At 40.8% G+C, this 13,435-nt stretch overlaps 1 protein-coding gene across 1 annotated transcript; it reads left to right on the top strand.

Annotated features, from left to right (window-relative positions):
* The first annotated feature begins 9,195 nt into the window (after window positions 1-9,195).
* On the top strand, window positions 9,196-10,143 carry LOC121141104 (olfactory receptor 1361-like). Its single transcript, XM_040747964.1, has one exon. The coding sequence runs from the start codon at window positions 9,199-9,201 to the stop codon at window positions 10,141-10,143; it is 945 nt and encodes a 314-aa protein (XP_040603898.1). The 5' UTR covers window positions 9,196-9,198.
* The last annotated feature ends 3,292 nt before the right edge of the window (window positions 10,144-13,435 follow it).

Here is a 13,435-nt window from a genome sequence, read left to right as displayed (position 1 = left end):
TCTGTCCCTTCATCTAGTTGAGGCAGGCCCAAGGTACCTCTCCACCACCATACCCCTGTGTCTAGGTTGGGCATTGTATCTCTCAGCTTGTGCATTAGTGTTAGATCTTGGACCCACTGCCAGTGGCCTCATATATTGTCCCTGTCACACCATTGTCACCTATATTAAGGGATTCTAGTTCTGTGTTATGCAGGTTTCCCATTTGTCGGACCAGAGTCAGTGATCGCATGCTCACTAGCTCAGTTCAACTGATTCTGTGGGTTTCCCCATCATGGTCTTGACTCCTTTGTTCATATTATCACTCCTCCCTCATTTCGACTGTACTCTAGGAGTTAGTTGTGGATTTATGCACCTGCTTCCATCTGTTTCTGGAAGAGGGTTCAAGCTTCTCTGGGTTATGGATTGTAGGCTGGATATCTTTTGATGTGTGTCTGCTTTCCACTTATGAGTGAGTATATACTATATTTGTCTTTCTGGTTTTGAGTTACCTCACTCAGGATGTTTTTTTCTAGTTCTGTCCATTTGCCTGCGAATTTTAGGATGTCATGTTTCTTACTGCTGAGTAGTACTCCATTGTGTAAATGTACCACATTTTCTTTATCCATTCTTCAGTTGAGGGGAATCTAGGCTGTTTCTAAGATCTGGCTATTACAAATAGTGTTGCAATGAACATAGCTGAGAAAATGTCCTTATGGTGTGAATGTGCCTCCTTTGGGTATATGCCCAACAGTGGTATTGCAGGGTCTTGAGGTAGGTTGATCCCTAATTTGCTGAGAATATGCCATACTTATTTCCACAGCAATGAAGGGGTGTTCTCCTTTCTCCACATCCTCTCCAGCATAAACTGTGATTGGTGTTTTTGATCTTAGCCATTCTGATCAGTATAAGATGGAATCTCAGAATCATTTTGATTTGTACTTATTTCCCTGATGACTAAGAATGTTGAGAATTTCTTTAAGTGTCTTTCTGCCATTTGAGATTGTTCTGTTGAGAATTCTCTGTTTAGATCTGTACCCCATTTTTTAATTGGATTATTTGGTTGTTTGATTTCTAGTTTCTTGAGTTCTTTGTATAATTTGGAGATCAGCCCTGTGTCAGATGTAGGGTCTTGTGAAGATCTTTTCCCATTCTGTAGGGAGCTGTTTTGTTTTGTTGACTGTGTTCTTCGCTTTACAAAAGCTTCTCAGTTTTAGGAGGTCCCATTTATTAATTGTTGCTCTCAGAGTGAGTGCTAGTGATATTCTATTTAGGAAGTGGTTTCCTGTGCCTATGCATTCAAATGAATTTCCCACTTTCTCTTCTATGAAGTTCAGTGTGGATGGATTTATATTGAGGTGTTTGATCTATTTGAACATGAGTTTGTGCATGATGATAGATATGGGTCTATTTGCATTCTTCTACATATTGACAGCCAGTTATGCCAGCACCATTTGCTGAATATATTTTCTTTTGTTCATTTTTATAGTTTTAGCTTCTTTGTCAAAAATTAGGCATTCATAGATGTGTGGGCTGATATCGGGGTCTTCGATTCAATTCCATTGGTCCTCCTGTCTGCTTTTATACCAGTACCAAGCTGTTTTCATTACTATAGCTCTATAACAGAGCTTGAAGACAGGGATGGTGATACCCCCAGATGATCCTTTATTGTACAGGATTGTTCTGGCTATCCTGTGTGCATTTTTCCAGATGAAGTTGAGTATTGCTCTTTCAAGGTCTGTGATGAATTGTGCTGGGATTTTGATGCAAATTGTATTGAATTTGTATATTATCGTTTTTACTATGTTGATCCTACCTATGGGAGATCTTTTGATTTTCTGATATCTTCTTTAATTTCTTTAAAGACTTGAAGTTCTTTAGGTGTTTTGTTTGTTTGGTTAGAATTACCCCAAGATATTTTATGTTATTTGTGGCTATTGTGAAGGGTGATGTTTCTCTGATTTCTTTCTCAGCCTGTTTGTCATCTGTATATAAGGAGGGCTACTGATTTTTTTGAGTTAATCTTGTATCCTGCTATGTTACTGAAGGTGTTTATCAGTTTACCAGGATTTGTCTGGTAGAATTTTTGGAGTCACTTATGTATACTATCATATCATCAGCAAATAGTGACAGTTTGACTTCTTCATTTCCAATTTTTATTCTTTTGATCTCCTTTTGTTGTCTTATTGCTCTAGCTAGAACTTCAAGTAATATGTTGAATAGATATAGAGAGAGTGGACAGCCTTGTCTTGTTCCTGATTTCAGTGGGATTGTTTTGAGTTTCTCTCCATTTAGTTTGATATTGGCTGTTGGGTTACTGTATATTGCCTTTATTATGTTTAGGTATATTGCTTGTATCCCTATTCTCTCCAAGACCTTTATCATGGAGTGTTGAATTTTGATGGAGACTTTTTCAACATCTAGTGAGATGATCATGTGTTCTTTTTCTTTCAGTTTGTTTTATGATGGATTACATTGATAGATTTTCATATGTTGAACCATCCCTGCATCTCTGGAATGAATCCTACTTGGTCATGGTGGATGATTTTTCTGATGTGTTCTTGAATTCAGTTTGCCAGTATTTTATTGATTATTTTTGCATTTATGTTCATGAGGGAAATTGGTCTGTAATTCTCTTTCTTAGTTGTGTCTTGGTGTGGTTTGGGTATCAGTGTAATTGTAGCCCCATAAAAAGAGTTTTAACATTATTCCCTCTGCTTCTTTTGTGTGAAATAATTTGAGGAGTATTGGTATTAGCTCTTCTTTGAATTTCTGGTAAAATTCTGCACTGAATCTAGCTGGGCCTGGGTTTTTTTCTTTGTTAGGAGATGATTGATAACTGTTTCCATTTCCTTAGGGGTTATAGGTGTATTTAAATTGCTTATATGTTCTGGATTTAATTTTGGTATGTGGTAGTTATCCTGAAAATTGTCCATCTCCTTAAAGTTTTCCAATTTTGTGGAGTACAGGATTTTGAAGTATGACATGATGGTTCTCTGGATTTCCTCAGTGTCTGTTGTTATGTCCCCCTTTTTGTTTCTGATTTTGTTAATTTGGATATTCTCTCTGTCTTTTGGTTAGTTTGGATAAAGGTTTGTCTATTTTGTTGAATTTCTCAAAGAGCCAACCCTTTGTCTCAGTGATTCTTTGCATTGTTTTCTTTGTTTCTATTTTATTGATTTCATCCCTCAATTTGACTATTTCTTGCCATCTACTCCTTCTGGATGAGTTTGCTTCTTTTTGTTCTAGTCCTTTCAGTTGTTATGATAATACACTAGTGTGGGATTTTCCCAGCTTCTTTATGTAGGCATTTAGTGCTATTAACTTTTGCCTCAGCATTGCTTTCATTGTGTCCCATAAGTTTGCATATGTTGTGAGGTCATTTTCATTAAATTTTATGGAGTCTTTTATTTCTTTTTTACTTCTTCCTTGACCCAGTGTTGGTTGATCATTGTTCAGTTTCCGTGTGTTTGTAGGATTTCTGAAATTAATGTTGCTGTTGAATTCTGACTTTAAGCTGTGGTGATCTGATAGGGTACAGCGGTTTATTCCAATTTTTTTTTGTATCTGTTGATGTTTGCTTTGTTACCGAGTGTGTGGTTGGTTTTTGAGAAGGTTCCATGAGGTATTGAAAAGAAAGTACATTCTTTTGTGATTGGGTGGGATGTTCTATAAATGTTTGTTAAGTCAATTTGAGTCATAACCTCTGTTACTTCCCTTATTTATCTGTTAAGCTTCTGTCTGGCAGACCTGTTCAGTGGTGAGAGTGGGGTGTTGAAGTCTCCCACTATTAGTGTGTGGGGCTTGATTTGTGATTTAAGCTTTAGTAATGTTTCTTTTACAAATGCAGGAGCCCTTGTGTTTGGGGCATAGATGTTCAGAATTGAGATTTCCTCTTGATGGATTTTTCTGTGATGAATATGAAATGCCCTCCTTCATATTTTTTGATTGATTTTAGTTTGAAGTTTATTTTGTTAGATATTAGGATAGCTACACCAGCTTGTTTTTTAGGTCCATTTGATTGGAAAAAAATTTCCCAATCCTTTTCTCTAAGGTAATGTCTTGTGAAGTTGAGGTGTGTTCCTTGTATGCAACAGAAGGATGGATTCTGTTTTTTTTTAATCCAATCTGTTAGCCTGAGTCTTTTTTTATAGGTGAACTGAGACTATTTATATTAATGAATATTAATGACCAGTGCTTGCTAGTTCCTGTTATTTTTGTTTTTGTTGTTGGTAATGGCATTGTGTGTTCAATTCACTTCTTGGGGGTTTGCTGCTGTAAGCTCATCTATTTCCTGTGTTCTTGTGGAAGTAGGTGATTTCCTTGGGTTGACGTTTTCCTTCAGTACTTTCTGTAAGGCTGGGTTTGTGGATAGGTGTTGTTTAAGTTTGGTTATATCATGAAATATCTTGTTTTCTCCATCTATGGTTATTGAAAGCTTTGGTGGGTAAAGTAGTCTGGGCTGGCATCCATGATCCCTTAGTGTCTGCAATAACCTCTGACCAGGACCTTCTGGCTTTCATTGTTTCCTCTGAGAAGTCAGGTGTAATTCTGATAGGTCTGCCTTTATATGTTACCTGGTCTTTCTCATTTTCAGCCCTTAATATTCTTTCTTTATTCTGCATGTTTATTGCTTTGATTATTATGTGATGAGGGGACTTTTTTTTTTGGTCCAGTTTATTTGGTGTTCTGTGAGCCTCTTGTATTTTCACAGGCATGTCTTTCTTTAGGTTAGGGAAGTTTTCTTCTATGATTTTGTTGAATATATTTACTGTGCCTTTGAGTTGGACTTCTTCTTCTATCCTCATTGTTCTTAGGTTAGGTTTTTCATGGTGTTCCATATTTCCTGCATGTTTTATGTTAAGGATTTGTTGGAGTTAAATTTTTCTTTGAATGATGAATCTATTTCCTCCAAGTTATTTTCAATGCCTGAAATTCTCTCTTCCATCTCTTGTATTCTGTTATTTATGCTTGCATTTATGTATCCTGATCATTTACCCAGATTTTCCATTTCCAGAATTCCTCCAGATTGTGTTTTATTTATTGTTTCTATTTCAGATTTCATGTCTTGAATCATTTCCTTCACTTGTTTGATTGCTTTTTCTTGGTTTTCTTTAAGGGATTTGTTGATATCTTCCAATTTTTTGTTTGTCTTTTCCTCCATTTCTTTTTTTTCTTTTTGTTTTTTTTTTCGAGACAGGGTTTCTCTACATTGTTTTGGAGGCTGTCCTGGAACTCACTCTGTAGAACAGAGATCTGCCTGCCTCTGCCTCCCCGAGTGCTGCGATTAAAGGCATGTGCCACCAACGCCCGACTTTTCCTCCATTTCTTTAAGAGAACTTCATTTCCTCTTTAAGGGCCTCAGCTATCCTCATAAGGTTATATTTAAAGTCGTTTTCTTCTGCTTCATCTGTGTTGGGATGTTCAGGTCTTGCTATTGTAGCACCACCAGTTTCTAGTGGTGCCTTATTGCTTTATATTGTTGAGTGTGCTCTTACCATGTTGTCTACACATCTCTTCCTTTAATGGGTACAGGTGGAGCTTGTGCTTCAAGGGTTCTCTCTTTCTCCAGTTGATATAATGGGGGGGTGTGGTTCCCTGGACCCCTCCTTCAGGCACAAGTAGAGCAGAACTTTCAGTGGTGGACACTCTTCCTATTGGAGGTGTAGATGGTGTGGATGTAGTAGTGAAGTGTCTCCCACAGAGAAATGGCAGTGGATGCTGGCTGGGACACAGGTGCTCTTTCCCAGAGGATCTTTTGGCAATAGTTTCTGGAAGCTACTGCTGGAAAGAGCTGCAGTTGCTTTACCTGGTGATCACTTCTGGCTCCTGGGGCTGAGACTGGGGCCTCCTGTTGACACTGCTCCTAGTTCTGAGGCTCCTGGCTCCCTTGATGCTGCTCCAGGCCTGAAGCTCAGGCCTTCCTGTGACACTGCTTCTGGGCTGGGATTTGGGCCTCTCACTGAAGCTGCTTCCAGGCTCTGATGCTGCTTCCGGGTCTGAGGCTGGGGCCTTCCTCTGACACTGCTCCTGGTTCTGAGGCTCGTGGCTCCCTTGACACTGCTCTGGGTCTGAAGCTCAGTATTTGTAAATTCTTTATTGCGATTAAAGAGTCTATGAAACCTGTAACAAAAAGCTTAAAACTTGTAACAAAAGCTTTAATCTTAATTTGCTATATATGGTTCAACTCTTATTTAGAAAAATAGGTCTACTTACTGTATATGTAACAAATCCAACTCTTGTTTAGGAAGATAGATGTTTTTAAATAGGAATAATATGGCTTGCTTCCATCTTGGCTGATGACCTCATTAGGATAGAAGCAATCATGTGACCAGCAGCCATCTTTATTAAGGTTAGAAAAAATGCATGCAATGCGGTTTCACTGCATCTTGAGTGAGATGACCACATGGCATAAATCAACCAAGGCAGCAGTCATAGGATTTCTTAGTTCTGTTAGGTCCTTGGTTTATCATGCTCTCTCATTTTTATACTAAGAAGACAGCAGTAGGTCTCCAAAATGTTTTGGATTGCTATGAGTTCTTTTAATTTTATGTGGATTGATGTGTTCCCTGCATGTATGTCCATGTGAGGTGTCTGATGTTGGAGTCACAGGCAGTTGTGAGCTGCCATGTGGATGCTGGGAATTAAACCTGGGTCCTCTAGTAGAGCAGTCAGTGCTCTGAAAACCACTGAGCCATCTCTCCAGTCCTAGTATGAATCTTTGTATGATAATTTCCTAAGGTTATAATAGTCTACTCAGATTAACAAAAGCTAATTAGAGATATACATGTAATTACTTCTGTCTTTGCTAACTGTTCAATTATAGGCTTCAAATAAATTTTAAATAAGAACCAACATATGTTTGATTAACATTGTTTGGTTAAGGTTTATGAATTCCTAAGGTTAAAAAGGTCTTCTCAGGTTAGCAGAAACTGACTTAGAGACGTATGTCTAACCACTTACAACTTTGCTGTGTTCAACAGCCTTCTTCTAGAAAAGAGGGTAACAGCAAGACAGTGGTGGTACATGCCTTTAGTCTCACTACTGGAGAGGCAAAGGCAGGTGGATCTCTGTGAGTCTGAGGTCGACCTGGACTGCAAGAATGTTCCAGGACAGCCAGGGCTGTTACAGAGGGAAACTAAGTCTAAAAAAAAACCAGAGGACAAAAGAGAGAAAAGAGAAAGAAAGAAAAGAAGTAAGGAAGAGAGAGAGACACAGAGACAGAGAAAGAGAGAGAGACAAAGACACAGAGAGAATAAGGTAGTAAAACTGACACATAATTCCAGGCCAGCCTTGGTGGCTACAGTGTGATCTCTCAGAAAATGAAAACAGGCTTTGAGAGGTGGCTCATGCCTTTAACACAGCATTCAGGAGGAACTGAGTCCAATCGTGAATCTTTCTTTGGTAGGGGTGATAGAGCTCAAGTGTACTGGTGGAGCCACACTCTTAAGAACCTATAGATGTGAAGACATGGGTGATCCACTGTGTGCTGGGAAGAGAGCCAAAGGAGGCCAACTCTTGGTGCATGCAGTATTTCAGCCATGGCTGGCCACACACGCTTCCATCTTTCCCCTCCTTCCCAGCATCTTACATCAAATTCTTTAAGGGTTAGCTTTAGTTCTAATCCCATGTATTCCACTCTAGTCTCCCATCTTCCCATCTGGAAAAGTGCTATAAGACCTATGCAGTAAATGGCCAGGTAGGAAAGAAAGAGGGGCATTCACCCAACAGTGCTGCAATACCTCAGTCTCTGCTGTGAGACAGAGAAATCAGAACTAACAGCAGACTTACAGACTTAGGGTGCTGAGATGATGAAGTTCTAAGGGAATTTCCCCTGGGACTTGTCTGCACCCAGACTGCTTTATCCCAGAGTTCTGACCCAGGAGTAAAGTGTTTCCCTTCTTCCTCATTGTTGGTCCACAGAGACTAGGAGCTAGGCAGGACAATTACTGTCTGCCTGTCCTTAATGAGATGCTCAGGGAGTCTAGCCCTTTGGGAAGGATGCTGCAGTAAGTACAGAGTCCCCCAAACCTCCTTGCTGCACAGAAGACTAGGCTGGTGATCACCCACTCTTTGCTTGCTCAGAGGCCTCCTAGGATTCTAACAATTTCCCATCCTTAGAATACAGAGCACCATTGCTCAGCAACTCCAAGGAAGTGAACATGGGTCAGTTACAGCAATGACTTGTGAGGTATTGTAACAGCAGTGCTGATGTCAATTTCTTTAATAACAAATGACACTAAGTCCTCTGTATTAAAGGACCAATAGCAACATTTGTGAGTCCACGAGGCTAAATTAGAGCCAAATACAACAGTAACTAGCTATTTCTCATTATATTTTGAAAGTTCATTACACTCAGTGGTGTGTGTGTGTGTGTGTGTGTGTGTGTGTGTATGGGTGGTACATATGCCACAATGCACATATGGAGCCAAGGAACAGCTCTGTGGAATTGGTATTCTCCTTCAACCTTTAAAAGTGTTTTGTGTTCGGGCCGGGCGTTGGTGGCGCATGCCTTTAATCCCAGCACTAGGGAGGCAGAGGCAGGAGGATCTCTGTGAGTTCAAGGCCAGCCTGGTCTACAGAGCTAGTTCCAGGACAGTCTCCAAAACAATACAGAGAAACCCTGTCTCAAAAAAACAAAAAAAAAGTGTTTTGTGTTCAAACTCAAGCTGTCGTGTTTGTTCAGTAAACAGTTTAACCCACTGAAGCATCTTCCATCCCATGCATATATGTTTTTATGTTATAGTTCATAAAGCACAAGGATGAATCTGGTGGAACATGAATAATCTAGGATTGGGAGGTGAAGTTGAGAGTGTGAGCACTAGGGGTAGATTCAGACTCAGCAAATGTAATGGAAGTTTTATTTTCAGTACATAAGGCGTATATACATATATGTTTTATTTTATGTCTATGTGTATTTTTTTGAATATATGTATAGCAAATGATTCAGTACCCATAGAGGCCAGAAGAGGGTCCTAGATCACCAGGAAAATGGTTATATACTATTGTGGGCCACCCTGTGCTAAGAATAGAATCCGGGTCCTTTGGAAGACCGGCCAGGCATTATAACAGTTGAAACATTTCTCCAACTATAATGCAGATTTTTGGTTGTTTGCATTTGTTTTGTTTTAAATGTAACAAGGTTTATAGTATGATTTCTTGCATTCAAATTCTTCAGCTCTTATATTTTTGTCTCTCTTCTCTGTAGCCGGGATCAGACTCATGAGAGGCACCAACCAGTCTAGCGTCTCCGAGTTCCTCCTCCTGGGACTCTCCAGGCAGCCCCAGCAGCAGCAGCAGCAACTCTTCCTGCTCTTCCTCGTCATGTACCTGGTCACTGTCCTGGGAAACCTGCTCATCATCCTGGCCATCGGCACAGACTCCCACCTGCACAGCCCCATGTACTTCTTCCTCAGCAATCTGTCCTTCGTGGATGTCTGCTTCTCCTCGACATCTGTTCCCAAGGTGCTGGCCAACCATATACTCAGGAATCAGGCCATTTCCTTCTCTGGGTGTCTCACACAGATGTATTTTCTTTGTGTGTTTGCTGACATGGACAATTTCCTGCTGGCTGTGATGGCCTATGACCGGTATGTGGCCATATGCCACCCTTTACACTACACAACAAAGATGACCCGTCAGCTCTGTGCCCTCCTTGTGGTCGGGTCCTGGGTGGTAGCCAGCCTGAATGCTCTGTTGCACACCCTGCTCATGGCTCAACTCTCATTCTGTGCAGACAACATCATCCCCCACTTCTTCTGTGACATCATTCCCCTCCTGAGAGTCTCCTGCTCTGACACACACCTCAATGAGCTGATGATTCTTACAGAGGGAGCTGTGATCATGCTCACCCCATTTGTTTGCATCCTGGTGTCTTATGTCCTTATTGCTTGTGCCGTCCTGAGAGTCTCATCCCCAGGGGGAAGGTGGAAAGCCTTCTCCACCTGCAGCTCCCACCTGGCTGTGGTCTGCCTCTTCTATGGCACCATCATATCCCTGTATTTCAAACCCTCTTCCTCTCACTCAGCTGGGAGTGACATGGCAGCCGCCATGATGTACACAGTGGTGACCCCCATGCTGAACCCTTTCATCTACAGCCTGAGGAATAGGGACCTGAAGGGGGCTTTAAGGAAAGTGCTTGCCATGAAATATTTATCTACTCAATAATGTTTGAAGGTGTATGTATCACAGAGGGAATGAATGTCCAAGAATCCTTTGTTTTTATCAATTATCTGAAATTTAGTGCTTGGCTTTTGCAAGAAAATTGTCTACTATCTGTCCTGGATACAAAACCCAGAATACAAATCTTAAAGTAAAAGAGTGATAAAAACTATCAATAACTGTCTTTTTATATTGTCATGTCTATTTCACCTTCCCAGGGTGATCCATGTGTCCCTCTTAGGGTCCTTGTTACCTTGCTTCTCTTGAGGTGTGGATTGAGGTCTGGTTATCCTTTGCGTTACATCTAGTATGCACTTGTGAGTGAGTAAATATCTTGTTTGTCTTTCTGTGTCTGCGTTACCTCATTCAGAAGGATTTTTCTAGTTGCATCCATTTGTCTGCAAATCTCGTTATGAAACTATTTTTTTAGAGTTGAGTAATACTCCTTTGTGTAAATGTATCCCATTTTCTTTATCCATTCTTTGGCTGAGGAGCATCTAGGTTGTTTCTGGATGCTGGCTATCATGGATAATGCTGCTTTGAACATAGTTGGACAAGTGTCCTTGTGGTATGATTGAGCATCCTTTAGGTGTATGCCCAAGAGTGGTAATGTTGAGTCTTGAGGTAGATTGATTCCCAGCTTTCTGAGAAACCATCATACTGATTTCCAAAGTGGCTGCACAAGTTTGCACTGCAATCAGCAGTAGAGTAGTGTTCCCCTTACTCCACATCCTCTCCAACATAGGCTGTCATCAGTGGTTTTGATCTTAGCCATTCTGATAAATGTAAATTGGTATCTCAGAGCTGTTTTGATTTACATTTCCCTGATGACTAAGGATGTTGAGCAAGTCCTTAAATGTCTTTCAGTCATTTGAGATTCTTGTGTTGAGACTTGTCTATTTAGCTCTGTACCCCAGTTTTCAATCGGTTTATTTTGTATTTTGATGTCTAGGTTCTTGAGCTCTTTGATTATTTTGTAGATCAGCCCTTTGTCAGATGTGGGGTAGGTGAAGATCTTTCCCCATTCTGCAGGTTGTTGTTTTGTCTTATTTACCATCTCCTTTGCCTTACAGAAGCATTCCAGTTTCAGGAGGCCCCTTTTATTTATTGTTGACCTCAGTGTCTGATCATCTGGTGTTATATTTAGGAAATGGGCTCCTGAGCCAATTCATTAAGACTTCCTCCCACTGTCTCTTCTGTCAGCTTCAGTGTACCTGGATTTATGTTGAGGTCTTTGATCCACTTGGACTTGAGTTTTGTGCATGGTAACAGATATGGATCTATTTGCAATTTTCTACATGTTGACATTTGTTGAAGATGCTTTCTTTCCTCCCATTGTATGGTTTTGACTTTTTTGTTAAAAATACGGTATTCATAGGTGTCAGGGTTTTCAATTCGATTCCATTAGGCCATGTATCTGTGTCAATGACTTGGCAAAATCAACCATGACCACACCTGTACTTTTCATCTCACTGTGAGAGAGGAAGCACAGCTTTGGGGAATGGGGGAGGAGTCCAAATGTGACAAAGCTGGAAAGGAACTAATGATAAACACAAAATTGTGTTGTGTGTGGTTGGAATTGGGAATTGATTTCTGTATGGATGGGATGTCTTTTTTTTTTTTTAGGGATGGTTCTTAATGGCTATCTTCATTCATTTCACCCAGGAGATTGAACTCCGATTGGCCAAATAGCAGCAGTCACATATGTCAGTCATTTTTGGAGCAGTGGATACTGTTGTTTTGGTCGGAAGCTTTTGTGTGGTCACAACACGGTCTTCTATGTCTTGTGTTACCACTTTATCAGAGATCTTATTTGCTACTGATGGTCTAAGTAATTCTCTGTGTTCCTTAGCAGAGCACCAGGACACAGTTCAGGCCACATCTGGGACAGGACAGCTGTTCATTCTCCCTCACAGCAGAGACTTTGCCTGAGCCCACCTCAGGGGAAGGTCTGACAAGGAGTGTTGAGGACCAAGGGTTTTTTTCTTTTTCTTTTTCTTTTTTCGGTTTTTGTGAGACAGGGGTTCTCTGTATTGTTTTGGAGGCTATCGGTCCAGCCCGGCCTTCGAACTCACAGAGATCCGCCTGCCTCTGCCTCCCGAGTGCTGGGATTAAAGGCGTGCGCCACCACCGCCCGGCTTGGACCAAGGGTTTTTTGGAGCTGCAGGAAACCCTAATTCTGCAGCTCACTGGGCTTAATGTGTTATCTGGGCTTATGTAGTATATAACATTAGTAAAGAAATAAGTCAACCTAGTAAAAATGAACTGTGCTGTGCTTTCTAAAATTCCAGTGTCCAGGCATGTCTGTCAACTGTCCCCTCTTTTCCTTCCTCTGTTTCATTTGTCAGTGCTTGGTGGTGTCTTCAATTAGCTACTCATTTTTTTCTTGTTTTTGTTAACCTCTCTATGTAGGCCTGGCTATCCTGGAATTTTCATGGAGTTAAAAATTTATATGTTCTCTTTCATTGTCATTGTTTCACTTTTTCCATTGGGGCCTATAACTTGGTTTTGTTGATCTTGTGTATTTTTAAGATTTCTTTTTTTTCAATTGTAATCAAACATTTAATTCATTTTAATTTCGTCTTTTCATTTTTTAGTTTTTTGGATAACCTGTAATGTACCACCACCACCCAATTCCTTCCAAATTCATATCCCTCTCTCAACTCACCAATTTCGTCCCCTTCTCTCACCCTTTTAACATCCACCAGGCTTAATTTGTGTTGCCCATACTCCCTGGATGGGTGGCCTTCCACTGGAGTGTGGCTGAGTTAAGTAGGCTACACCCCTAAAGAGAGGTGACTCTTCCTTCCCTAGCAGCTGTACAGCTAGGGGAGACTTCGTGCCCACTTCCTCTGCTGCTCACGTGTGGTCAGGTTGGACAAGTCATGAATGTTGACAGAGTCACTGTGAGCTTGTGTGTGCAGCTATCCTACTGTGCCTGAAAGACACTGCTTTCTTGTAGTCATCCACCACATCTATGTTTTTTGTTTCGCTTTGTTTTTGTTTTTCAAGGCAGGGCATTTCTGTGAAGTCCTGGGTGTTCTGGAATTTGCTCTGTAGTCCAGTCTAACCATGAACTCAGAGAAATCTGCCTGCCTCTACTTCCCAAATGCTGGAACTAAAGATGAGTGCCACCACCACCATGCCTACTTCTAATTCTTTGTTTTGTTTTGTTTGTTTGTTTTTTTCATGGCAGGTTTCCTAGAACTTGTTTTTTAGACCAGGCTGGCCTTGAACTGACAGAGATTCACTTGAATCAACCTCCAAGCCCACTCTGTCTCCTCCTTCACCCTTCCCT

This window comes from Mesocricetus auratus, unplaced genomic scaffold (assembly GCF_017639785.1).
Source record: "Mesocricetus auratus isolate SY011 unplaced genomic scaffold, BCM_Maur_2.0 Super-Scaffold_100007, whole genome shotgun sequence".
Taxonomy (NCBI): Eukaryota; Metazoa; Chordata; class Mammalia; order Rodentia; family Cricetidae; genus Mesocricetus; species Mesocricetus auratus.
This window is presented reverse-complemented; position numbering and strand designations above follow the sequence as displayed.